The sequence below is a fragment of the Mercenaria mercenaria genome, unplaced genomic scaffold, assembly GCF_021730395.1.
Source record: "Mercenaria mercenaria strain notata unplaced genomic scaffold, MADL_Memer_1 contig_2248, whole genome shotgun sequence".
In the NCBI taxonomy this organism is placed as follows: Eukaryota; Metazoa; Mollusca; class Bivalvia; order Venerida; family Veneridae; genus Mercenaria; species Mercenaria mercenaria.
Genome location: NW_026460295.1, coordinates 24,467 through 50,671, shown reverse-complemented (window position 1 = coordinate 50,671; position 26,205 = coordinate 24,467). Strand labels below are relative to the sequence as shown.

Below are 26,205 nucleotides of genomic sequence, written 5' to 3'. Positions count from 1 at the left end.
ATCGATCTGTGTTTGGTTTTGTTTAAAAAAACACAGTATCAATAATTATGGACACAATGGTCATTTGTGTTTCTTGCCGAAACTTTCCGACAAGATATTAGTTTAATCATTTCACTTTTATTGCAGATTATTTCGTAACAATCAATTAAATGATACTTTGGTAAATGTGCAAATGATGACTGTTTTAATGTGCATACTAGTATTTACTTTGATTTATCAAAGTAAGTATATGCCTAAAACGAGCTATACATATTGATAATTACTACCCTTTAAACAGTTTAAAACTTTATATATTTTTGCTTTCTTTAAATCTAAAAACACTGTTAAATTAATTTATCATATTACTTTTACTAAGTTTCACAAAAGCAATGTTTAAAGTTAAATGTTTTGCTAATGTAAGAATCACATAACAAATGTGTGAAGAACATCCTTAAAGATAATAGGTGTTACTGTATACAAAACCAGTATGTGTCCAGCTTAAGGCGCGTCTTTTTAAAAGAAGATACAGAGGGGTTTCGTGCAAAACGGGCGTTATGGCACATTTTGATTGCCTTAAACAAATGCATAAACAAACATTTTTATCTAGGCTTCAAGTTGGTAATGGGTAAATAAAAATGTGTGGAAGAGTCAAATATTTATTTTACATGATGAATGTTGTAATTATCTGTGAAATTTTAAATAAAAAATTTACACGAATCCCAATTTTCAGAATTCTCTATGTGCAAAAATGGGGTAACGTCAAGCAAGGCTAGTGCGAAAAGGGGGTCAAATACATAAAATATGCATATTTTTCTTAATTTCAATGAGGTTTTGAATAGAATAAACAAACTCAGTCAAACCGGGCCTGCAACATTTTCGTTTATGTTGTGCTGGCGACCTGTGGTTTTCCACTTTTTCTATTTTATGTTTTTTGACTAAGAACATTATACATATTTGTCGAATTGCAGTCTCTGCACGTTTCGTGACTGAAGTTTGAGATAAGAGTCCTGCTAAGGACTTCGCAATTTTTGCAAAATCTTAGGATGTCATTACGGATATCATTGGTCATGTAGTCAGTAAGAAGATACAAATGTAGGATATGCCCTATACAATAAAATGGTAGAAATATCTATATTTTGATCAGAACGTGACTGAGCACTCTTCTTGTAATACTTCCTTCAATTATTACTTGTGTCCATTTCGAATTTCAGATGTTGCTTACTAATTTAAAAAGGAACAATTGTTTATCGGTTACAGATGTTTAAGTCAAGAAAGAAACTGACTGTTGTTTGTCCTATTAGTGACAGTTACGAATAGATTCAGATATATCCAAAAGAAACGTAGAGATCTATCCAAGTCAGTTTCACTCTATATACCTGATGCTTTAAACTTCACAAGAGTTATTACTTGTATTATTTATTATACATTTTATCAGTTGTGTTTTTATTATTAGGTAGAGGTACATACAGATATGACATTGCTGAAAAACAAACTGTGTTATTCGCACAACGATCCTCACATGGGATCATTTGACGGAATGTAAGTAGTTACAAAATAACTGCAAGTTTAAAAAACTTACCTTCAGCATAGTTCTAAAGATCAATATGATTATACCTCAGCTATGTATTATAAGCTAAACAGTCTCTTCTTTAAGATAATAATCATCATTGAATTTTTAAAAGTCACATTTTTGGCCGGGTTTTCGAAGAAAAGTCCGGCTTGTGGATTAGATCTGTCCGGGCGGATGGGCGGATGGGCGGATGGGCGGGCGGATGGATGGAAATAATGAGTCTCTTGTTAACCTTTTTGTTCACTCAATATCTGGACACGTATTTCACTTAGGACCTTGAAACTTCATAGGTATATTGATCTTGATGTGAAAATGACTCCTTTTGATTTTGGTGTTACTGGGTCTAAGGTCAAGGTCACAGGGACCTGAACATTAAAAATGGTTTACGCTCGATATTTGGACAAATATTTCACATAAGACCTTGAAACTTCATAGATATGTTGGTCTTGATGTGTACATGACCACTATTGATTTCAGAGTCACTGAGTTAAAGGTCAAGGTCACAATGACCTGAACATTGAAAATGGTTTCCGTTCAATATCTGGACAAGTATTTCACCTAGGACCTTGAAACTTCATAGGTATGTTGTTCTTGATGTGAACATGACTCCTTCTGATTTCAGGGTCACTGGGTCAAAGGTCAAATCATAGGGACCTTAACATTGAAAATTGTTTCCACTCAATATCTGGAGAGGTATTTCACCTAGGACCTTGAAATTTCATACGTATGTTGGTCTTGATGTGTACATAACCACTATTATTGATTTCATGTCAAAGGTCAAGGTCACAGGGATATAAACACTGAAAATGGTGTGTTTCTTACATTTATTTTTAACACCAATTTATCTCTTTAATTTCATTTTCTACCTGTCCATTTTTTTTGTTTTCCATTTTTCCTTCAATAGTGCTTATTTATTTGAAGGTTATTTATTGTATGCCTTTATTAGAACTTTAACTCATTATCACCTAATTCAGAAAACCCGGCAAAAACGCCGTCAGGCGTTAGCTGCTTGTCAGTAATCGATCTAACAAAAAAATATGATGCAGCTATGCAAATATAAATTATACACAGACTAATATATCCGATTTGTTTTCGGCGTGAGGAAATTTTATATCTTCATTACGAAACAATGTCTACTATATCATTATCAAAAAATTGTATGGGCACTTATATTAGCAACATCATAGCCTATTTTGTAATATATACATACATAAACACATGCACACACACGTACTCACACACATACATACATACATATATGTACACACTTACATACATATCAACTAAAAGGAAATTGACGTGAGATTACACAGTGGTAGATTAAAGTGAGAAGGATTCAGAAGCAAAATAACCAATAAATTGAATAATGGTGAAATATGTGTTTTGTTTTCACCAGTACTTCAATGTATGACATGTTTGAGCATTTAAGACAACTACTTAGTCCACACTGAAGATAGAATATCTTACGTTGATGTATTGATAGATAGCTTAGGTAGGAGAGCATCAAATAAAATATATTTATGTACTTTATTATGATCTAAAGTCTCGTTATCACTAGCAATAAAACTCGTTAATACGCAATAAGATCTCGTGACTACGACATAATTATTTCGTTCTTACGAGAAAAGATCTTGAAAAAATGAGAAAAGATATTGTTATAACAAGAAAAGACGGATGAGGTAATTTCGAGAAAAAAGCTCATTACGAGATCATAATCTCGTTGTGACGAGTAAAGTTTTAGGCCAATAGGTCAAATGTCAAGGTCAGGGGGCATGAGCTTAGAAAATGATTTCCAATCAATAACTGGAGAACCATACACATTAACCCTTAAAAGTTGACAAGCCCTATTGTTCTTGGGTCAGTAGTTAGATGTCAAGGTCACAGGAACCTGATCATTAAGAATAGGTAGACTCAGAGCCAGTTGGCATAGAATCTGTAGATACAACTTACACATTGGTCTCGGTCAGTAGATGACCTATTTAGAATTAGGATCAATACACAGGTGAAGGTCGCGTACCTGATCTTAAAATCGAATTCTAGCAAATAATTCGAGTACCATTTGACCTAAAACCTTTAAATTTCATAGTTTGTTTTACCTTTGGGCCGAAAAACATCAATATGGGCCAGATAGATAAAGCATATGTCTATGAAGTTCGAAGGTTCTAGGGCAAATGGTTATTGATCGGAAACCAGTTCAGGCCACTGTGACCGTTCCCTTTTGATATAATGGCCTCGAGGTTGGTAGTGATCAGTGTCAATAGATAGATTTCAACTTAATATGTACATCAACATGGTGTTAATAACAGAAATTGATACATGGCTAAAACAACAAGTAAGTGGAAAAATAAACAAATAAATAATTACCCAAATAAATAAGAATTATACACTAGATTTTAAGGAATTTATTTATTTATTTATTTATTTATTTTGTTGGGTTTAACGTCGCACCGACACAATTTTAGGTCTTATGGCGACTTTCCAGCGTTAATGATGGAGGAAGACCCTAGGTGCCCATTCGTGCAGTATTTCATCACGAATGGGCACCTGGATAGAACCACCGACCTTCCGTAAGCCAGCTGAATGGCTTTCTCACATGAAGAATTCAACGCCCCGAGTGAGGCTCGAACCCACATCGATGAGCGGCAAGTGATTTGAAGATTTTAAGGCATACTGAATCTTAAAGATAACGCAAAATAAACGGTGTACCAATAAAGTTTAAATATTCTAAGTCAAGTGGTTCTTGAGTTATTGATCGGAAATCGTTTTCAAAGCACCAATCCCTCTTTTCTCGTAATCAGGTAATTTATTCTCGAATTTACGAGATCTTCTCTCGTTATTTGGCGAAATTTATCACGTAAGGACGAGATCTTTTCTTGTTATTACAAGATCCATTCGGGATAATTATCTCTTAATTACGAGAACTTTATCGAAAAATTTGTGTACGAAAACATTATCTTGTAATACCGAGATGATTCACATTTCGTATATAAGCACAACAATTCTGTTTTGAAAAATCATGAAATCGCCTCATTTTAAATTCTTTGTGGTCCATGGATTCGATTTTTAACCACATTCAATATCTATCTATTTTTCTCACTATGCATAGAGTATATTTCAATATATAATGAATAAATATATACAATTGTTTACCTGTTATAAAAACATTTAAAACAATGTTAATTTCGACCTATTCAAAATCGTAATTACAGAAACAAAACTACAAGTATGTGAATATTACTCATTACCACTGCAACCTTTTCAGACATGTATTTTTGTAGAGAAATAAATTCCTTTAAGTGAAAGTTCTACATGTAGTTGAATATACTCTCAGTATTTTTGCTTAAATGTGCATTGCTATTGTTTACTTTATAACGAGCGCTTATTTAAATATAGGAACTTAGATTATTTCAATTTCAGACGTTACGAAAACCAGAACAGTGGAAAATTCATTCTCTACAGAAATACAAAGTATCAGACGCAGGTAAAGGCACAAATAATGCATATTCTTGAAATGTTAAACATAATTACTAAAGACATCAAGATCTATGACGACATCATCAAATTATGTAGTATTAAATGTATCGGACTCAGGGTTTTTATTTATCTGAATAATTAAATTAAAGCTACATAAAATCATGTTTCATATAGCATTCATTTAAGCTACTTTCAACAGAACAATTGAATTTCGGTAATTCAACAATACTGAAATTATTGTTAATGTTTTCTTTTCAATTTAGAAAAAAGGTAATTGCAATTGTATTCTGTGACGTCACGGTTAAGACTTATTAACTGCATCTTTAAGTGATTGCAGTTTGAACATAATTGATGACAGTTTCTTATTCTCTGAGATTTTGTACATTTTCTCACAACTTTTGAGAAGATCCAACAGACTGATCGTATGTTTGAAAAGTATTGCACTTTCCTAAATTTATATAAACATGTATGCCTTTGTAACTTTTTCGTACACGTTAATAGTCGTTTATAATAATATTGTAAAAGTAAGATGTTATAAAGACTGTCCTGTAACTTTTGAACATGGTGAGGATTAACTGCTTTAATATAAACACATTTTTGCAAAATCGTTTGCTGCCAATATTGTTGAACGTTATACTAAGATAACTTCTGTGAATTTTGAAAAGAACTTGCCCTTTTATTGAAAAAATCTATGTCAAGTTGCAGCTTTCGTTCAGGAAACTGGTATTCCCACAAGAAAGTATTGTTTTGTAAAACGTTTTAAAATATCAAAAGAGATAATGACCCAACGATTTTGAAAAACACATTATGTCATTATGTTTGGGGTACAGTCTTTTATATTTTGGACATTACTCTTTCCGCTTTTGATTTGTTCGACGGTACTGGTGGAAATTTCCTTATTGCCAAATGAGACAAATCTGCTTTGATATTTGTATTCTGGCCTGTTTCGTCAAGCAGTTAAAGGTTTTTCTATGTATTTGATTCATTACGGTTTTTTGATATATCTTTACACAACCATGTTTTGTGATTTAGATGCCATGACACGAGTTACCGTTGTGTTCAAGGAATTTGTTTAGCGGACATAAGTTTTATTTCAACATTTCAGTAACTTTAGAAAATGATGGTGATTTATACTGAGTATTTACGAGCAAAGACATGTGGTGTTCCATCGCATTTCTGTATGTGTTTGTTTCGTACTGCGTTCATTTCTTATTGTAATTGTATCTTTCCCTGAACAATAATGGCTTAAACTCCCACTGTGATGTTTTTGTCGCTGACCGTTCTATACGGATATCCCGTTGTGTTCCTTTATTTGTTCATTATGTTCTGGTAGTCCATTTGTTTTACTTTGCCTATTCATTTTTGTGTATATGTAACACTGCTAAGTTTAATATTTCAGGCATTCTAATTTTGGAACGTGCATTTTTTTCTATAGGATATTTATCCTGGTTTTATAGACTCACTTTGATATAGCCTGGAATTTGTTCATGATTTACTAAGAAATGTACTTGTATTATTTTCTACTTGTTTCAGACTTTCGGTGTTTCTAAGTTAAGCGGATTCAATACCGCTTAATCTCCTAAAATAGTTAAAGCACATTTGCTGTCGGGCGAGCCTGCTTTTCATTTATCTGTTTAAACTGTTCAGTGAAATTTCACAATTACAGTTACAGATTAATTCCAATACATAAAAATTACAATGTCCGCATTGGGTCAAATCTAACAAAATTATTACATACATTTATAACATAGGTCCAAATGCAAACAACAGAATGCTACACAAATATATGGTGTAATTGTGGTGTGGTGGTAAATGCTGGTAGAGATGTGTTTATTGTTAACAACTGCGGAAACGGAGTAAAACGAAAATGGAATATACGATTTAGGGAGTGCCAAGATAGAATACTTCGACGAAAGGTGTTCAAAGTCAACAATTCAAAGTACGAAGTAAGTTTAAAAACCGATATATGGAAACGACAAAGGAACTCTTGATATAAAATCAAGTCCTCACATAACCTTCAGGCTGTCCATCTTTGAAATATCACTTCTGACTGATTTCAGTGTGTTTTCTCCAGAACCTAGATATCTATATTCTTAAGAATAACCCAAAGGATGTTGAATTTTAAAGACATACAGATAAATGTAAGACTTAGTTTTGATTGAAATGTAACTTTTGTAATTTTGATGTTCCTTTGAGGACAGCGCAGACTAACACTCTTATCAACAAACCCTAGAATTTTTAATCTTATAAACACTCTGACTTAATAACTATGTATCTTCAATTAACCTACAATATATTCACAGCATTGACCATTTTTAAGACGTGGTGAAAAATTGTTAACGTATTAACTAGCAACCCCCACAGCCGACCCAAATGATATTGTTTTGAATCTTTATTAGAGAAACGTACAAAAACATATTCAAAATCATGTGCTTGTGGAATACATTACAATGTGTTGTATTTTAGGCACTGACTGGTACTTGAATACATTCACAGATATGCTTTTAATGCGCCGTTCTCCATTGCTATTGTTATTAGTATTTTCACAATATAATTTATAATAGGACATTTGATACACATAAATAAATACAAACTCTTCATTAGTATATAGTTTATCATGATTGTGTAGGAATCAGGCCAATTGTTTAAGAACTAAGTACCGCATGGACAAAGAATTGTACTTCAAAATGGAATAATCGTCCGTATATTGTAAATTCAGTTTATATAAATATGTTTTTAAAATTAATTGTACTAATTTATCAAACAGGTTATTTTACCAACCGGAACAAAAGTTACAATAAAACTGTACGGACATCTTCTTAACGTTGATATTGCACCAGGTTTAGCTGATTACCTGAACACTGAGGGCTTATGTGGAAAATTTGATGGTGACATCAGTAATGACAGAGCAAAGCGTCCTGATTCTAAAGAAACTGATCCAAATAAAAGCTGGAGGTATATTTTCTCAAATAATATTGTGATTCCTTTAATTTGTTTTATCCTACCTTCATGCAAAATAAAGGCAAAAATCAAGGGGTCAGATAAATTTTGCTTTATCTGGTCAGTGACTAGATAAAGCTTGGCGAACTAATTTCTGGATTTTTTTTTAAAACGACGCCATCTTGTTTTTGAGAATAACTGCTAAAAGACATATTTATGCAATTATTTTCATAAACGCGCTTTTATTAGGTACGTGAGACCATGTCACAAATGTATAGTGTATGCATACCGTATTTGCAATTACTACAAAAAGTTTTTATAACGGAAACGCTCGGAGAAACGGAAAGTGACTCATGTATAGCGTTTGTTCAGAATTTTAGCTTTCTACACTTCGATCTAGGAATATATTGCAAATGGAATGGAGTGTTATTGAATAAAATCATCGAGGAAACGGTTTGCCTATTTGTTCTGTCAAGCGGCGTTATGGCGTGTATATAAATCTCGTCAATCGTTTGCTTGGTGAGGATGGGTAATCCGGCATTCGACTGGACTTCGGACAAAACTTCAATTGGCAGCAAATTAAAATTATTCTTTAATGTTCAGCAGAACAGAGAAGTCGGACACAAAGCAAAACAAGGTTAGCCTTTGTTTTTCGGCTCTTATTTTATATTTTTATTTTAAATAAAGACCTGTTTGCGTAATGGTGGGTCGTATTAATTTCTGTGCAGGACAGACTCGGATCTTGTTGGTGGTAAATTTTGAATTTTAATTAAATCATGATTTTAGATCAGAAGGTAGGATAAATAGAACATTAGGTTACTGTCTTATAAATTCAAATTTATTAAGTTCATCTACGAAAAAATAAAAGTCTCGGCAGAGCCTCGACTTTTATATTTTCTCCGACTTACTTAATAAATTTGAATTTATAAGACAGTAACCTAATATTCTCTATATCTACAAACTAAGATTTCTACATAAAATGTAGGTGGCTTACGCTATTTAATGCAAATATGGCTTAATCCTGCTTTTTTTGCCAGCATAAACGATTGCGTAAAATCTGTTGTTAATTAAAGCAGCGAGTAATTAAACTTTATTATTTTTATCAGAATCGCAGGTTCATGTTATTAATTTACTTTAACGATAGCATAATTATAATTTAGTTGAAACGAAACGTTAAAGGATTAATATATTTTAAAATATATCGTCTTGAAGGTACCTAAATGTATAAAGAGGTTATCCTTAAAAGAAGGAAATTAACATGTCTTGTGCTGATTGGTTGTCATTAAGCAAGCAAGAAAGAATTCAAATAAGTACAAAGAATCAGTAGGAATATCTATCTTCAACAACACAGCTTCCCCAAACGAGACCAGAAAGATTGATATTTACACACAAATACATATGCAAATTAAGGCAACTAAAGAACAGGATCAGAATACACAAATAAAGGAAAACAGTTTGACATCACCTGGAACTGCTATTGGCAAAATATCAATACAGAGCTTAAATATGTCTATGGAAGGAATTAAACCGCCCTTTAAACTCCCAGTTAAAAGTCTGGAGTCACATCACAGATAGGCAGAGTAAACAAAACTTATCCCCGCCAGGCGATAACACAGATAATGGTAACAAAAGACACGATTTGTCAATTTAACTAAAGAATGTTCATGTAAATATATATCAAAGCAATAAGCGAAACGCATTTAAAGTCCCGACGAAACAGGACAGAATACAGATAACAAATCAGCTCGGTGTCGATGGGCTTTAATTAAGAACTGTCTGTAGACTCCTCCATCTGTCTGGTCATTATTATTATTATTATTATTATTATTATTATTATTATTATTATTATTATACCAGATTTATATAGCGCCCTTTTCATGATAAACACGTTCAAAGGCGCTTTACATGTAACAAACGCAGCCACACAGGGCGCGAAATTCACACTTTACTAGTACAGACACAGAGCGATCTGACCAGAGGGACAGAGTGAGATAGAGCCCCCAGAACAGACAGAGACAAATCATTTTTAGATTCAGGCCTGTCCGGCTAACTTAGTCTAGCTCTTTGCGAATAGACAGTCTAGTTCTTTAACGTGCCCAGTGTATAGCACCGATACACGCGAAGCCGTCTTTCCTACGAAGAACCAGTACAGGCCTTCTAGTTAGGTGGGAGGAGACACTCGAGAGTAAAATACTTGGGGAAAATATAAGTGCATAAAGCCAAGGTTTATGTTTCTTTATGAACTCATCCATGTATTTTGTGAAAATCATTTACACTATTAAATCTAAAGTTTAAAATTGCTATCACTGTAATAACTAGTAGCGTGTATTAACTTTTTCAAACTCATCTTACCTGTTATTTTAGGTTTTTGAGAGTATTCCATGAAAGGCTAAGGCAGCTCCAGTTTCATTTCACTGACGGCTTGAATTAATCTCATGAATTTATATTCTCTACCAATAAGATACGTCTCTTACGGTGTTCCGTTGTCCAATTGTACTTTCGCGCTTCGCTATAATCAAAGCTGCACGCATACAGATTCATGTCAAATTCTTTGAAATTAGACAATATTTTCATTACATAATAATTGCAACTGAGGGAAAATATAAAAGGTTTCTGTGAATTTTCTGAACGTTTTTATTTAAAAAAGACTCTTTTAATCGATAGAATATGTAGAAAACTCGTTGGTCAAGTTATTGAAATTCGATGCAAATTAGAATTTAGCTGTATTTGTAAGAGTACACAACTCCCAAGAAGTCGAGTCGAAATTTGACAGATCTCATAATTATGTACAGGAATTAAACAAAAAATCATTGTCCTTACACCGAACTGCGGTGGCATAATGCTTAAGGTGCCTGTCCTGCAATTGGTATGACAAACGTTCGAGTCCTGTCAGAGGAGGGTCTTGTTACTGACGATAAGCTAGTTGGTGAGCTGCCAGGTAACTGAATAATGTTTCAAATTGCCTACGTACCTGGCATTGAGAAAAAAGAATCTGAAATTAATGTTATTTAATATATGTAAGCATCCCATAAGAAAAGTTGGCTGGCCTTTCAGTAGGGATAGCTTTATAATTAAAAGACCTTACCTTTTTATTTATTAGTCGGAAAAATAAGTGAATATTTAACCTATTGTTGTTATTGAACTCCATTCATGATCCCGCAGAGAATATTATATTACAACGCAAGTCATGTCTCACAGATAACATGCGACAGAATCTCTACAACAGTTGTCACAGTGTCGCTTCATGTGACTTCGCTGAAATTCAATTATCATATAAATTATAACATTGGCTGTTTTCTTCTTAGGAGTACAAAATTTCGAAGTGAGATTGTTACAACTCTATATATTTCGAAACTTCAAATTCATCCTTACATGTTTTTTTCACTGTGAAATGATAGCTAAATGCACCAATTTACTAAATATACTAGTACATATGCTTTTTTCTCCTCTCCATGTAAAAATAAAAATATATGATATGTAAAAAATGACCTTCTTAAAATATCTGAAGCAGTATGGACAAGACAACTCTTGTATTGACAGTGTTTCCTTGATTTGGGGATTTACCAATTTATGGTCTATATTAAAAGTATCCACAGCTAAATAACGTACGGTGCAAGTTTGGATTTCAACACTTTGATAGAACATTCTTTTATCTTTTAGTAAATTCAAAATCCAAGACTAGCCAAGAGTTTAAAACTCCTGAAAAACAATCTGAGTAAAAGTGAATTACATGCTCTTTATTATGAGCTAACCAAAACCATACCACAAATTGACCTGAAAAAAAAGTAGTTAAAGATTGTAAAATGTTAACAAACCCATACAACATTTTACCATCAATATTTTCCACTGATGAATGCACTCGATTCAGGTGATAATTGTTGATATAATTGTAAATGAGAGGCGCCAACAAAAATTTTTGTTCAAGTTGTATAAATAGTTTAAGTTGTAAATTAATTACGAATATCTGAAGTTACTTGCTTACCTTGTGTTCAACAATAAATAAAACACCTTATAATTTGTTTACCGTAGTGGACCTGTAACAAAAATCGTTAAAAAACATATTCTCCATATGTTTTATCAGTATTTTTCAATTTTTATGGAAAGCAATGATCGTGTTAAGCAACAGTTACGTTCCGCTTCATAATAATTACATAACTAAACTGAAATTGCAGAGAGTCATTACCGATCAACTACCTTAAAATATTGTTATTAAATTTGATGACAGTAACTTATTGTGTAACACTATTTGTAGCAAAGTCAGAGAACTGCTACAAAATGAGTAAAGCGTAAGAAACACTTTCAAAATGATTAATTGAAATGATAAATATAATAACAGTCTAACTATGTTGTTACACATATGTGATACCAATTTAACATTTTTATGTAATTTCTCATTGTTGGATAAACATTTTACATTTTAATATATAAACACTTGTGTAAACCAAGTTATTATCATTGAGAACAAAAATTAACTTTAGCTAAAAAGCCAAAACTTAAAAATCTGAGGTAACGTTTCTTAATGTCGTAAATTTTCTTGAAAGAAATTTATGCATTATTTTGATGCACTACTAAATTTTCTAGCATAGCCTCAGCACAAATTATAAAATTATTGTCAGTGCAAGCCATTAGAAAAGTCTGCATGTTGTATATCGAATTCAAAGAGTTTTAAACAAATGTAGGTCATGTTTTGTCTGCCTGATCGGTTGTTTGGAAAAGGACCTATTTAATTTTTCTTTCACATTTGACCAATGTTTTATGTTAGCTTTAGTTTATTGGTCAATTCAGAGTTGTTCCCCTTAGATTTTCTTGGGTAGGTACCATCTCTACATGATATAAACACAATTGTGTAAACAAGGTTCATGTTAGAAGTGATCTTATTCTCACACACTTCCTATTTTGATGCTTTAAAACCAACCAGGTAAACTGAAAGGGCGGGCAAATTTTGGATTTCTTGTGTTTGTAAAGCATATAAATTACATTTTAAGAGGCTTTAACTGAATTTTCATTCTTTCTGCTTTATAATTGCGATATACGGGTACTTTATTTTCTTCCAGTTATTACTAAAATGTGCACACATTTTTGCTTTACTGTTACAAAATGATACACCTGTTTGGACAGGTGTACTTATTATTTTACAAACACGTATAAATTGGTTTTCTTGGTATGAAAATTCTGCCTAAATATATTGATCATACCTTCATGCGAAAGAAAGGGCAAAATCTAGGGGTAGAATTAATTTTGCTGTATTTGGTCTAGTTTGGGATAAATTTTAGATTTTGATTAAAATGATTTTAAATCTGACGGTAGGTTAAATAGAACATAAGGCTACTGTCATATAAATTTTAATTTATTAGGTTCGTCTACGAAACAAAATAAACGTCTCAGCTAAAGCCTCGACTTTTATATTTTCTCCGACATCACCTAATAAATTTAGATTTAAAATATGACAGTAATTTAAAATTTTCTTTATATCTCCATACCTAAATGCATTAAGGGGAAATAAGCTGTTTTAAAACTTTATAAATTTTTCACAACTCGAAACAAGAAAGTACACAGTTGGGATATCAAATTTCTCATTGTCACAATGTTTCGTTGCTTTTGTTGAACTTTGTCTAATTATGTTATTTGTTGATTTCCTGGGATTTTCAGTTACCACTGCCATTTCACACATTAAGTAAAATATTAGGCTTTTTAAGGTATGGAAATATTACAATTTGTCTGCATATGAAATATTTACATAATAATCTAACATGTATACGCAGGTAATTACTCTTTGACTATTTCAAACTGATCTACTGTAACGGTTTTGGGATTGCTTTCTTCAGAAATTTTCAAATTCTCTAGAAAGAGTATGATTTCCTAGGAGATGATTAGGATAGGATAGTTACTTTTAGGTGCTGTACTCACGGTTTTACGAAAAGGACATAAAAAACTTTAAAACAATTACAACGAAACATTTATCTCTCATATGTGGCCAGGTCTTATATATTTATTACGTGTATATAAGAAATAGATATATTTCCTTCTACATTTCAGGGTGAAGGCAGAAGAGGATCTCTTTGATTCTCGTAATGATGACAATCTTGAAATATGGAAAGAAGAACGATTGCTTTGTTCTTGCAACGCAGATGGCGGTTCTGTCAATATAGTAGATAAAGTGACGTGCCATCCTACTGTATCAAAAACTTGTCAAGATGATCGGGAGGAGCCTATTTTAGAACACCAGTGCTCTTTTAGTGTTAGAAAAAGAAGGAATGTGCACGGAATGTATGTACAGAAAGAGTTGGACTTACACCGAACGGTGGAAACCAGTTTTGTGTCAAAGAGGCATTCTACCCATATTCCAGATTTTCCACTTTTGGTAAGACATGTCTATTCCAGCTAGTAAGCTAGTTTTCATTTAGTACACATTTTGCCGTAGACATTTGGAAAATACCTTTTATTGCATATTTATATTTTTGTTTTTTGTTTTGGGTTAACCTTAAAGGGTTGTCCCTCAAGATGTATAAAACATGATCAATTTTTTTAAACAATCATTTAAATAATTGCAACGTCTATAAAATATTAAATAATCAGAAATCAAAATAATTTTAGATGATATCATTTTAGTATGATATACATATCAGATAGACTATTTGACGACTTTGTTTTAAATATATTTCTATATCATTTAATTACTTTCTATAAAACGTGCCAAAATATAATCACATGAAAATATTTAAACATATGAATATTGACATGAACGGGTTTTCATTTGTATGTTAGTTATATATTTTCAAGGAGAATTTGCAAATACCGGGACTTGAAACTATGTCTAAGAGACTTGTGCAAGCTAAGCTAGTTTTAGATGAAGAATGTTAAAGGTCCATTACTAAAACCCGAACGAGTATTATATGAAAACCAGAGTTTGTAGCTGAGACTTCCTATTTACTGAAAATATGGCCCACTGCATCAGATCTGACCAAATAGTCATGAATATGTTCAAGAATAACTAACAAATAAACAAAAAATGTTGCCTATGTCAAACCGAAAGTATGTTTTCCGACTGCTTACGAACCCGTCGAGCATCTTCGGAGTTTTTCGGAAGAATCCTCCGAAACGAGGCTATAATTCATAAACAGATGCAAAATATATTATATGCCCAAACGATAACGTGATTTTTACAAACTTAGCACATGGAATTCAACAATTTTGTAACTCACAAAACCTTCATGAAAATCATTCTTATAATACAGGTAATAAACAGCTATACTACAAGTTTGCGGGAGGACAATTCAGGCCCTTTTTGAATAAAAGTGTTTTTACAACTTCGTCTGCAAACTTTTTCAGTAAATTTCTTTTCAGTATAGTTTTAAGAATATAAATGAACAACTGTCTTACACTGCCGAAACAAAATGTGATTGAAATTTACCTAAATACACTGATTTATGTACATATGGCTACATTAATTTAATAAGATTTTAGACATTTAACACATTGTCTTGGCCTAATATATGTCACTGTCAATTTTAAACATAAATTTTGTACATTTCATATTTTTCGTGCAAGTCGTGTATAATTACCATCATGGAAATACAGTTATTTTGTCGCGCGTCTTTAAATGGATATTCGTTTGAAACAATTTTAAAATCACGTGATCCCGAAGAATTTCCGACCGATTACGGAAAAACGATAAACATGAATGTAGGACAAAATGACCACCCATGTCTGTCTAAGAAAATACAGAATCAATCACTTGTTTCTCTGTCCTTGTGTTGATTTCAAGGGAATATTGCACGGCTATCATAATGTTTAGTACTATATTACAAAATGTGTAGTCCTTTTTTAAGATTTATGTCTATTCATTTGTCTTTATTTTGCACCTTTAAGTATGCGTAATAATGATATTTAACTTATTCAGGTTTCAAAACGAATGACATATGATTATGAAAGTGCAAAGGCAGATTGCCAGGAAGCATTCAACACCGACGTATTTTCAACATGCTCTTCAATTCCAGACATTAACCTGGATGATTTCATAGAAAACTGCATATTGGACGCCCAGGTGAAATCCATTTTGTACTTTAATTTTGTACAGATATCATTACATATCTAGGATTCTATGAACACTTTTTCTCGCATACGTCTTAAAGGTCCATTACTAAAACCCGAACGAGTATTATATGAAAACCAGAGTTTGTAGCTGAGACTTCCTATTTACTGAAAATATGGCCCACTGCATCAGATCTGACCAAATAGTCATGAATATGTTCAAGAATAACTAACAAATAAACAAAAAATGTTGCCTATGTCAAACCGAAAGTATGCTTTCCGACTGCTTACGAACCCGTCGAGCATCTTCGGACTTTTTCGGAGGAATCCTCCGAAACGAGGCTATAATTTATAAATACTAATAAACTTTGATAATGTGGCAGTTGACCTGAATACAATCGACACTGTTTATTGTCCAATACAGGTAAATCCAATAATTGCTTTGCAATAGATCTATGGCGGATTATCTTTGAACATCCCTGGACTTATTGGACTCAACTGCCACATTATCAAAGTTTATTAGTAGATGCAAAATATATCATATGCCCAAACGATAACGTGATTTTTACAAACTTACCACATGGAATTCAACAATTTTGTAACTCACAAAAACTTCATGAAAATCATTCTTATAATACAGGTAATATACAGCTATACTACAAGTTTTCATAAGGACAATTCAGGCCCTTCCCGAATAAAAGTGTTTTTACAACTTCGTCTGTAAACTTTTTCAGTTAATCTCTTTTCAGTATAATTTTAAGAATATAAATGAGTAACTGTCTTACACTGCAGAAACAAAGTATGATTGAAATTTACCTAAATACACTTATTTATGTACACATGGCTACATTAATTTAATAAGATTTTAGACATTAAACACATTGTCTTGGCCTCATATATGTCACTGTCAATTTTAAATTTAAATTTTGTACATCTCATATTTTTCGTACAAGTCGTGCATAATTACCATCATGGAAATACAGTTATTTTGTTGCGCGTCTTAAATGGATATTCGTTTGAAACAATTTTAAAATCACGTGATCCCGAATAATTTCCGAGCGATTACGGAAAAGCGATAAACACGAAAGTAGGACAAAATGACCCCCCATGTCAGTCTAAGAAAATACAGAAACAATCATTTGTTTCTCTGTACATGTGTTGATTTCAAGGGAATATTGCACGGCTATCGTAATGTTTAGTACTATATTTCAAAATGTGTAGTCTTTTTTTAAGATTTATGTCTATTCATTTGTCTTTATTTTGCACCTTTAAGCTTTTATGTTTGTTTTTATATTTAAAAGTTGCACCAACCTATCCTTCTCGACAGTTGCTTATTTACGCATGCTTCCAATTATTTTTCTGTGTGTTCGTCCTGTATGAGAGTACTGCCAAATAAGAGATTTGAACGTAGCGTTACTTCCATTTTACATATTTTACATATATTCGACAATATGCGAACAAGAAAAGGAAACATTATTAGGGAAAAGTGTCAAATTTCAATAAAATTTATAAAGAGACACAGAATATGATGAAGCAAAACAAAAGTTGAGTCTGTTCATGAGAGGTTATGACATGTAAAACACCGTCATGCTCCGAAGCACCGGCTATTGTTTTATATAAATACATTGAAAATATCAAATGATCCCAGAGGGCCAGAAAATACAACCCTGGGTCAAAGTACATGCTGCAAACGGCACTTACGGAATGTTGTTGTGATAATTAACTAAATAAATCTATAACAAATTCCCTTTGGAGCACAAAAGATAACCGAGTAAATCAATAGCAGACTAAGTCTGATTATGTCTGTTCTTGAAATGTGTTGAAAAATGCAACACACCTCACGCATCTAGCATCTATTTAAGTAGAACAGTAATTGTATATAAAATCTTTGAATAGACTCACTGATCCTTAAGACCACGAACAAATAACTGAAGTTGTACGTCAAGCACGAATCTGTCTTTTAGTTGCAATAATATCTTCTTTTTTATTCTCAGATTACGAATTCAATGGACTGGGCACTCACACATTTAGAAGCTTTGAAAGATAAATGTATGCATGAAATAAAAGTTAATCAACCGTTGTCAGCTGATGAATTGGCCGAAGTGGATATTATTGTGAACAATACTGTGATAAATACTGAAACAAGATTAAATGACAGCTTAACCTTACCTTTAATACCAACGTTCTCGACTGAATTACTAGAGACTGTTGAAGAAGTCACCTGTCCTAATGAATGCAATGGAAATGGGAAATGTGAAAAAGGTTGTAACAGGAGTTTATAAGCTGATTGACAAGATTTATGTAGTATAACTAATGAACCGTTTCTCATTTTAAAACTATATTATTGCGTGTATTAGAATTATAGTTTTAACTCATCTGCTGCGCATTTCAAATGGTTTCCTGTGGTGATAAAAGTACTCCATGATAAAGGTCTGAAATAAATCAAATGAAAGGGTGAACGTGTAAATGAAATGTTATAATAATTTTTTTCATAACTAACAAAGTAAAACTGATTTACATTGTTTCTTACGCTTTAGATAATTATGGCTGATATTAAATGAAAAACATACCATCAAATTATGTCATACTTGTTGCACAACGAAATTATAAATTTTACAGGAATATGTGTCTGCAGTGCAAAGTATATTGGAGAAGATTGTAGTGTGGATAGAACTGTACCACCTCTCATGGAAGGAATCCCTGACCGAGGAGAATGCGACCTTCAATTTAGAGAGTGTAAAAGGACGTCCGTATTTGGAAGTAATCTTGCGGAGACCGTAGACTTGACATGTCATCTCGTGCCATTTGTGGTATTTTTGTGTTGTTTTTTAATCAGAAAATCCCTTATTCAACATTTCTAAGAAATGCGCATTTCGGAATAACGATACTTATGTATAAAAATCACAGCTCTTTATATAGTCACGAAATGCAATAAGTACTATTAAGAGGTTTTAATAGTAATGTATTTTTGTCCTAATCCGTATACAATATGTAGAACTATTTAGAAATTTTTAGGTGGAACTCAATGTTTTTATAAATGTTTATAACTGTCAAAGTTGCGTGATCAACTCATTTGAACGCTTGCCGGTCATTGGATTTTGAAACTAATAACACTTTAACAGTCACTGGATCAAATGATTGGATCGTTTGACTTATGGTGTTTCGGGAACGAACAACAACCGGCAGATGACAATAGCACGGGCCCAGTTCTTCAAAACTTAAATTAGCTTTTAAACTAACAGCCGGTTAAATTTATATTATTATATAACCCTACAATTTAACTGTTTGTTGGCTTAATTTTCTGTTAAAATATAAGAACGGGGCCCTGATATTTATTATATGGGCCACACCATGAGAAAAGCAACATAGTGCATTTGCGACCAGCATCAATCCAGACCAGCATGCGCGTCCACGAAGTCTGGTCAGGATCCATAATGTTAATGGTTTCTCTGATTGCAGTAGGGTTTGAAAGCGAACAATGTTGATCCATGCTGGTTGCAAATGCACTATGCTGGTTTTCTCACGGTGCGGCTAAAATTTGTTTTATATTCAACTTGTTATAAAAAGTAACATATAACTCATTAAAAGTTGGAATAGGGCACAATAACCATAATTGTGTGCACTATTACGCTATGCACAAAGAGCATTTAATTATGAAACAAACAAATCATCAACTTAGTTGATACTGGAACTCATAAGCCTTTATTCTAGCAAGAAACTACTAGCAAGAAACTCTTGTTCCTGTCACTTTTTGGGAATGTTTTAACAGAATAAAAATGTGTTAACAGCGGGACTCTTCTCCCGCTCATACCTTTCTCCTATATGTATATGCGCGTTCCATGGCAAAGCACAAACCGAGGGTTCAACGCAATAAGGGCGTATCTACATATAATAATCATATGTAGATACGCCCTTATTGCGTTGAACCCTCGAAACGTAGTATAGCCCTATTACGAATAATACAAAATGAAACGACATCATCATGAACAAACTACGCTGACAGTCCAGCGCATTCAGTGAACATTTGATGACGTTGTTGGACACAAGTATTAAAAAAGGACCTTATTTTGGTTGTAATTAAAAAACTTGATCACTGTGTACACTTAAAACATCAGGTTGTATTCCGCCTCTCCCAAGCTTTACACGTTCACGTTAGAAAGGTATTGCTTTGACACTAGGACTACATCCTCGAACAAATATAAGTAGAAATACGTTCCAGTAACTATAAGGAACTTTACATAAACACAGCTCTTATATATGGGTCGGTGGTCTAGTGGCACTGTAAATTTCTGAGATGCTCTTGAGTGTCTCCCGCCTAACTTAGAGGCCTGTACTGGTTCTTCCCAGGAAAGACGGCTTCGCGTGTATCGGTGCTATACACCGGGCACGTTAAAGAACCAGGCTATGTATTCGCAAAGAGCTAGGCTAAGTTAGGCGGACAAGTCTGTATCTAAAAAGGATATCTCTCTATCTGTTCTGGGGGCTTTATCTCACTCTGTCCCTCTGGTCAGATCGCTCTGTGTCTGTACTAGTAGAGGACGAATCTCGCGCCCTGTGTGGCTGCGTTTGCTATATGTAAAGCGCGTTTGAACGTGTTTATCATGAAAAGGGCGCTATATAAATGTGGTGTAATAATAATAATATACAGGGTATTATACAAAAATCTTTGAAACATTTTAAAAACGTAAGTAAGATTTATCAAATTCAATCAAGTTTTGGTTTGTGATTTGCCATTGAATTTCTATGAATGTAGTGAAAAAATAAACTCACAGGTGTACCTCATTATCTAATCCATCAGCAGCAACTATTAGATATTTTCGAAAAAACGGTTTACATTGTTGCTTTATCACTAAATAGACGGATAAACTTTAACAGACAGGGACAATTTAAGTATTTATTTGCTTTAATTTCATAAATAAAGTACTTAAGATTCAGATACATGTAGAAAGTTGTCAGTTTTCAAAATGTCCATATGCCTATCTGCAAAAAAAATTGAAATTGTATTAATCCTGATTACTTGATATTCATGTTATGCCTAGGTAAGTTCTAAAAGTGAAATTGTAAAGAGTAATAACATCACTACTACAAAAGGTGATCTACAAACTTTGGTTGAAGTTTCATGCCCGCTTCAACAGTCGAGGAAGAAACGATCTACTCTTGAACAAGAGGGCGACTACATAGCTAGCGGTTATGCAATATCAGTAAGCAATGATGGTGTAGAATACAGTGAGGAAGACATTCTTGTAGTGTTTGACTCGGAATGTGTAGACTGCATAAAACAAGATGAAAATGTAACCTGTAAACAAAAGGTACAACTTACGTTTGACTTAAAAGCAATATCACTTTGTTATTTTTAATTAACAAATATCTTATGGTCACCAATATGCAGAGCAACAACCGTAAAATGGTAAAGACGATAAAAGAAAATGACAAAAAGCTTTGTTGCAACTTATGCACTGTCTTAAGATTACAACATGTCTTTTAAGGAGAGAAGCCATACCATAAGATGTCACCCGGAATATTCTATAGAGTGTCAAATTCACTTCTTATCGAGTTCCAATTTTCATATAAGACTTGTCTGAAACTACAGTATTTAAGATTTGCTCGTTTATGTTTTGCAGCCAGGATATTGCGTAAAGAACGGACAGTGCTATAGATTTGGGGAAACATATGGATGCAATGTGTGTGTGGGTGGTACAGATAATCTGCTGTACTGGGAACCAGGTCGAGGTAATCTTTTAACGATATACACATGAAGTTACAACGCCTTCTGACATTTTATTCACTAAAGTCTTCTAAAGTTAGTATCATTTATATTACATTGATAAAGTATAAATACCTATCTAAAGGGTTTAAGGAAAGTTCGTACCAAATGGAAAAGTAAATCCCCATATCATTGAAAGTAAGACATATATATAGGTTTTCCGTCATTTTAAATGCAGATATGTTGACGTAATGCTGCTATAGAAATTTGCTTAATTTTAGATTTTCTTATTGGAGAAAAACACTTAGTTCTATGTACTAAGTTCTGAAATTTTCAGGGTTTGCAAATAAACAGGCGTTTCTTGTTTTATTGATATAACATTTTATGTCAGATCTGAATTATTATTTGTAGAATACAAATTCAACTACTGTAATGTTAAACAAAACAAATAATTTCTAAATATATTGCATCATATGTGTACTGTTAAGAATGGAAGAGGCTAGTGTGGCTACCGACTAGATAATCTTTTTATTTTATTTTTTAATCATTACTTTTATATATTCTATTTGAACTAGCTTGGCTCTGATTATATAAAGTGTTTTGACAAGAAAATGGACATAATTATACAAAATTTTAATAGGAGTTATTTTCTGTGAACAAAACACAGGGTCTGAACTCGGGCTAGGGAGACGCATGTCCACGTAGATTTTAATGAAATATGTCATTTTGTACAAAAAAAAAGGAAGAGAAAGTTTTCACCGAATATCATACTTAAATCGCAACTTATCCAATAGTAATACCTAAAAGATGGTCATTTGGTAGTCTTACAAGAAATGGTATGAACCTTCCCCTGTTTTCTTTTACATTTCAATAAAGTAATATGGTCATATGCTTAACCGGAACTTTCTTTACAACTTTTATATGCAAATACTTGTACGTGTCTGATATGTATTGATAAATAGCATTAATTCGATCTACCTGTACAGATTGCCCATTACCTGCCCCGCCACCATCAGAGCCAAAGAACCTTTGGATCATTGCAGCTGTCGTGTGTCCAGTTGTCTTCATTGTTGTCGTTATCGGAGGACTATTGTATTATCAAAGGTAACATGGACTTGTATGATATAAAATTGAAACGTGTTTGTATCGCTAAATGTAATAATCGGAATGAATCTCTGTATAACATTAGACCAGTCTATTTAGGTATATTTGATGTAATTATGTTTCATTATTTCACAACTAAACTTTCAATCTACTTCCATCAGTTGTTGAAACAAAAATATTATAATATATAGTAAAGTTTTCTATTTATGATTTTTCATTACAAGTATAGTGATGAACCATTTGACATCATATATATATATATATATATATATATATATATATATATATATATATATATATATATATATATATTTTACAGTAGCCATTTATGAGACATATTTATTTAATGTTTCAAACATTTCATTTCAGTAAACGAGCGATGTCCAAGAGGAAAAAAAGTGGCATGCATTCTATCGATGTTCCGAAGTAGGAGTTGCTAGAGCAATTCAAAAGATAATTTCTTATCTGCTTTGACGTTATTTTATCCGATAGACAGAAAAACAATATATATATATATAATTGTGCATTATGCTTTGTTTTGACAGTTGACTTTAAACTTATCGACTTCGTATATCATAGTTCTAAATGAAAATGTCCACTTTCGATTGAAATATATAGCTTTATCTAAGATTCTATAAATTGATCAATGTAATAAAATATGTATGATTTCTGCAATTTTACAGTTGACGTTTTCCGTCTGACTGTACGACCATGTGTGTGTCAAGGATTCCGTCGGTCCGTCCGAAATTGGAAATTGCTTATAATTCAAAAAGTATTTTAGCTAGAATCACCAAATCACACAAAAGTAGTAACTATCTGATGACCTTTGCTAAAATGTAGTATTATCTTCCTCCACTCAATAAAAGAGTTTTTCCTATTAATTTGGTAAAAATATGGATTCTTGACTGTATCTAAACAAAATGTTGAAGAATCCTCATCAAACTTTAAGTACATGGCGGTGGTGCACGCGAAATTTGTCAAGATCATTTTAGCAACTTTAGAGTTACTGCCTTTAATTATCTTAAAATCCATGTATTCTCAAATAACAAAAGTATTCATGGATCGATCTCCATGAAGTTAAACACAAATATAGGTTACATTAGGGCTGTGGTACATGTATATTTTTCTTTAATTGTTTTTAACTTCATAAATTCATAAAATTCATAATTATGCCCACTTCACAAAGTAACCAATTGATGGATCGTCATGACCTTAACACAAATATGGATCACTATAGGACAGTGGTATACACGCAAATATCGCCATGATTTCTTTAGTAACTGCAGGGTTTTTGCAATGTAAATATTATATCCTCCAAACATATTCCTCTCATGTACTGAACAATCTTTTTGGCGGGAGATGTTAATTCATCGAATTTTCTTGTTTTACCTTGTTTTCCCTTTCATGAAAACGTTGTAACATCAGTTTTAGAAGCTATTAACATTTATGCTATCGGTTGAAAATTTGGCAACGATATTGTTGAAAATTTGACAGCAGTATTATCCAACGAACAGCGGTCTGATTTTTTTAGAAGAAACGAAACAAACTTCTAACGCGTAAAAGTGCTAATGTCAATTAACTGACACTTCAAGATACCCTGAAATCCCGAAAATAAGCCGGTTTTTAAAAATAAGCCGGTCTCGAAAATAAACCACCATTTCGCTACAGGCCAAAAGGGCTCATAAATTAGCCTCACTAAAAATAAGCAGTCTACTATTTTGTATCAGAAATAGTATCAATGACCTTTTTAGGACACAATATAAGATAGCAAAAGTTACCAACATGTACATAGCAGATCTATTTCCACACACAATGCGGTGTTTATCACGTATTGTGTAAGTTACGCATACCCTTTAGGCGATTAAATATTAGGTGTATTTATTTGTTAGGACAGACAAAACTTTTTAATCGATAATTATCTGTTATGTTCATTAAGAACTTAAAACAACAAAAAAAACAGGTATGTCAGAAGTATAAGAATTAATCAACGACGATGTTTTTACTAAAAATCAAAATATATGACATCTGTATCTGCAGTATTTTGGTACTCGAAAGTACGCCTACCGGATATATGTACTCTAAAGTTCGCCGGACTCAAAAATAAGCCGGTCTCGACAATAAGCCACCCAATCCTTATTTAAAATAAGTCGCGGCTTATTTTCGAGATTTCGGGGTATACTAGACATATGTTATTCAAACGCTTTGCATAAAAGATATTCTAAAATAGTTTTAATCTAGCCTCATTCATGTTCATTTCATTACTATATCTCTTTGCACCACATAATCTCACTGCTCAACGCTTTGATAGTACTTTTGCCTAGAATAGACAAACTGTTTCTAAGAGTTGTTTCTCTGTGTGTTCTTTGGGATATTTAATATTTAATAGAAAATGAGACACCATAGAAAAAAATAGGGTTATTATAATAGAAGCTCGATCTGGGATGCTACATTCGGCCGGGTGTGATCCAACCTGGCAAAATCCACGAGAGCCGAATACCAGATCTAGCTACTGTTAAAATCACCCTTTTTAAAATATACCTCCACATTTTAGTTGGTTTTTATTGTCGAACAAAACCTTCAATGTTTATTGATGTTAACACAGAACTGAGTGTAGTTTTGTGTGCGCTATTTATAGAACTTAGTCAGGACATGCATATTAGATTAAGGTAGTCTGGCAACATAAAATACAAAAGGTATTATACGAAATATTTTCTGTCTGTTCGTATTTACTTGTGATAGACAAGCCATATGTTTGACAAAGTTTACATAGGTAAAAATTAAAATTTCAAATTATACTTTCAAATTATTCAGAAAGAACAATGCACAATCTAAAGTAAAGCAATGGTAATTTTGCTCATCTCGCAGCTAAGATGTTGATGAAATAATTTACCTAGGCATACGTCTCTCTTTGTTTCAAAATAACGGCATCGGGAAAACATATCTTTTCACGTATATCAGTTCTTCGCCAATGGATGTTAAATATATACTTAAGTTGATTGGTCGTTTCGCAATGTCCATTTATTATCAAAATAAAATAAACTATTTTCTTAATAAAGAAGTTCAATTTCAATCACTTGAATTTTATTTGCAATTACGAAGGGACTTTTTTGACATATTTAAAACTGTTCTGGAACTATTTCACTGTAAATAATTGCCTTGTAACATGTGCGAAATAAAACATAACACACCCTAACATGTGTTTTCCCTTTTATCTTTAGTACGAATCACGGACGGATCTACCTTTTTCTTCTTACAAAAACAATCAGCTGAATGTTTCGAACATTTTCCATATGTTGAAATAGAACCAAAATCGTAGTTGGAAAAGGTTAATAAGGCAATACAAAAGGTCTCTACATGAAATCAAACAGTTTAGCTACTTGCTGTACCGTGAGAATTATTTTGT

General features: G+C 32.7%; 1 protein-coding gene across 1 annotated transcript in view; it reads left to right on the top strand.

Moving 5' to 3' along the window:
• The window catches only part of LOC128552295 (von Willebrand factor D and EGF domain-containing protein-like), a 44,045-nt gene extending 18,050 nt beyond the window's left edge, over positions 1–25,995 (top strand). The window contains exons 8-19 of the mRNA XM_053533328.1: positions 1,433–1,518; positions 4,967–5,030; positions 6,775–6,969; positions 7,791–7,978; positions 14,000–14,324; positions 15,864–16,007; positions 17,989–18,256; positions 18,614–18,804; positions 21,034–21,303; positions 21,616–21,724; positions 22,685–22,802; positions 23,172–25,995. Coding sequence (XP_053389303.1) covers positions 1,433–1,518; positions 4,967–5,030; positions 6,775–6,969; positions 7,791–7,978; positions 14,000–14,324; positions 15,864–16,007; positions 17,989–18,256; positions 18,614–18,804; positions 21,034–21,303; positions 21,616–21,724; positions 22,685–22,802; positions 23,172–23,232 — 2,019 coding nt within the window. The 3' untranslated portion in view covers positions 23,233–25,995. The remainder of the gene's footprint in view (positions 1–1,432; positions 1,519–4,966; positions 5,031–6,774; positions 6,970–7,790; positions 7,979–13,999; positions 14,325–15,863; positions 16,008–17,988; positions 18,257–18,613; positions 18,805–21,033; positions 21,304–21,615; positions 21,725–22,684; positions 22,803–23,171) is intronic.
• The last annotated feature ends 210 nt before the right edge of the window (positions 25,996–26,205 follow it).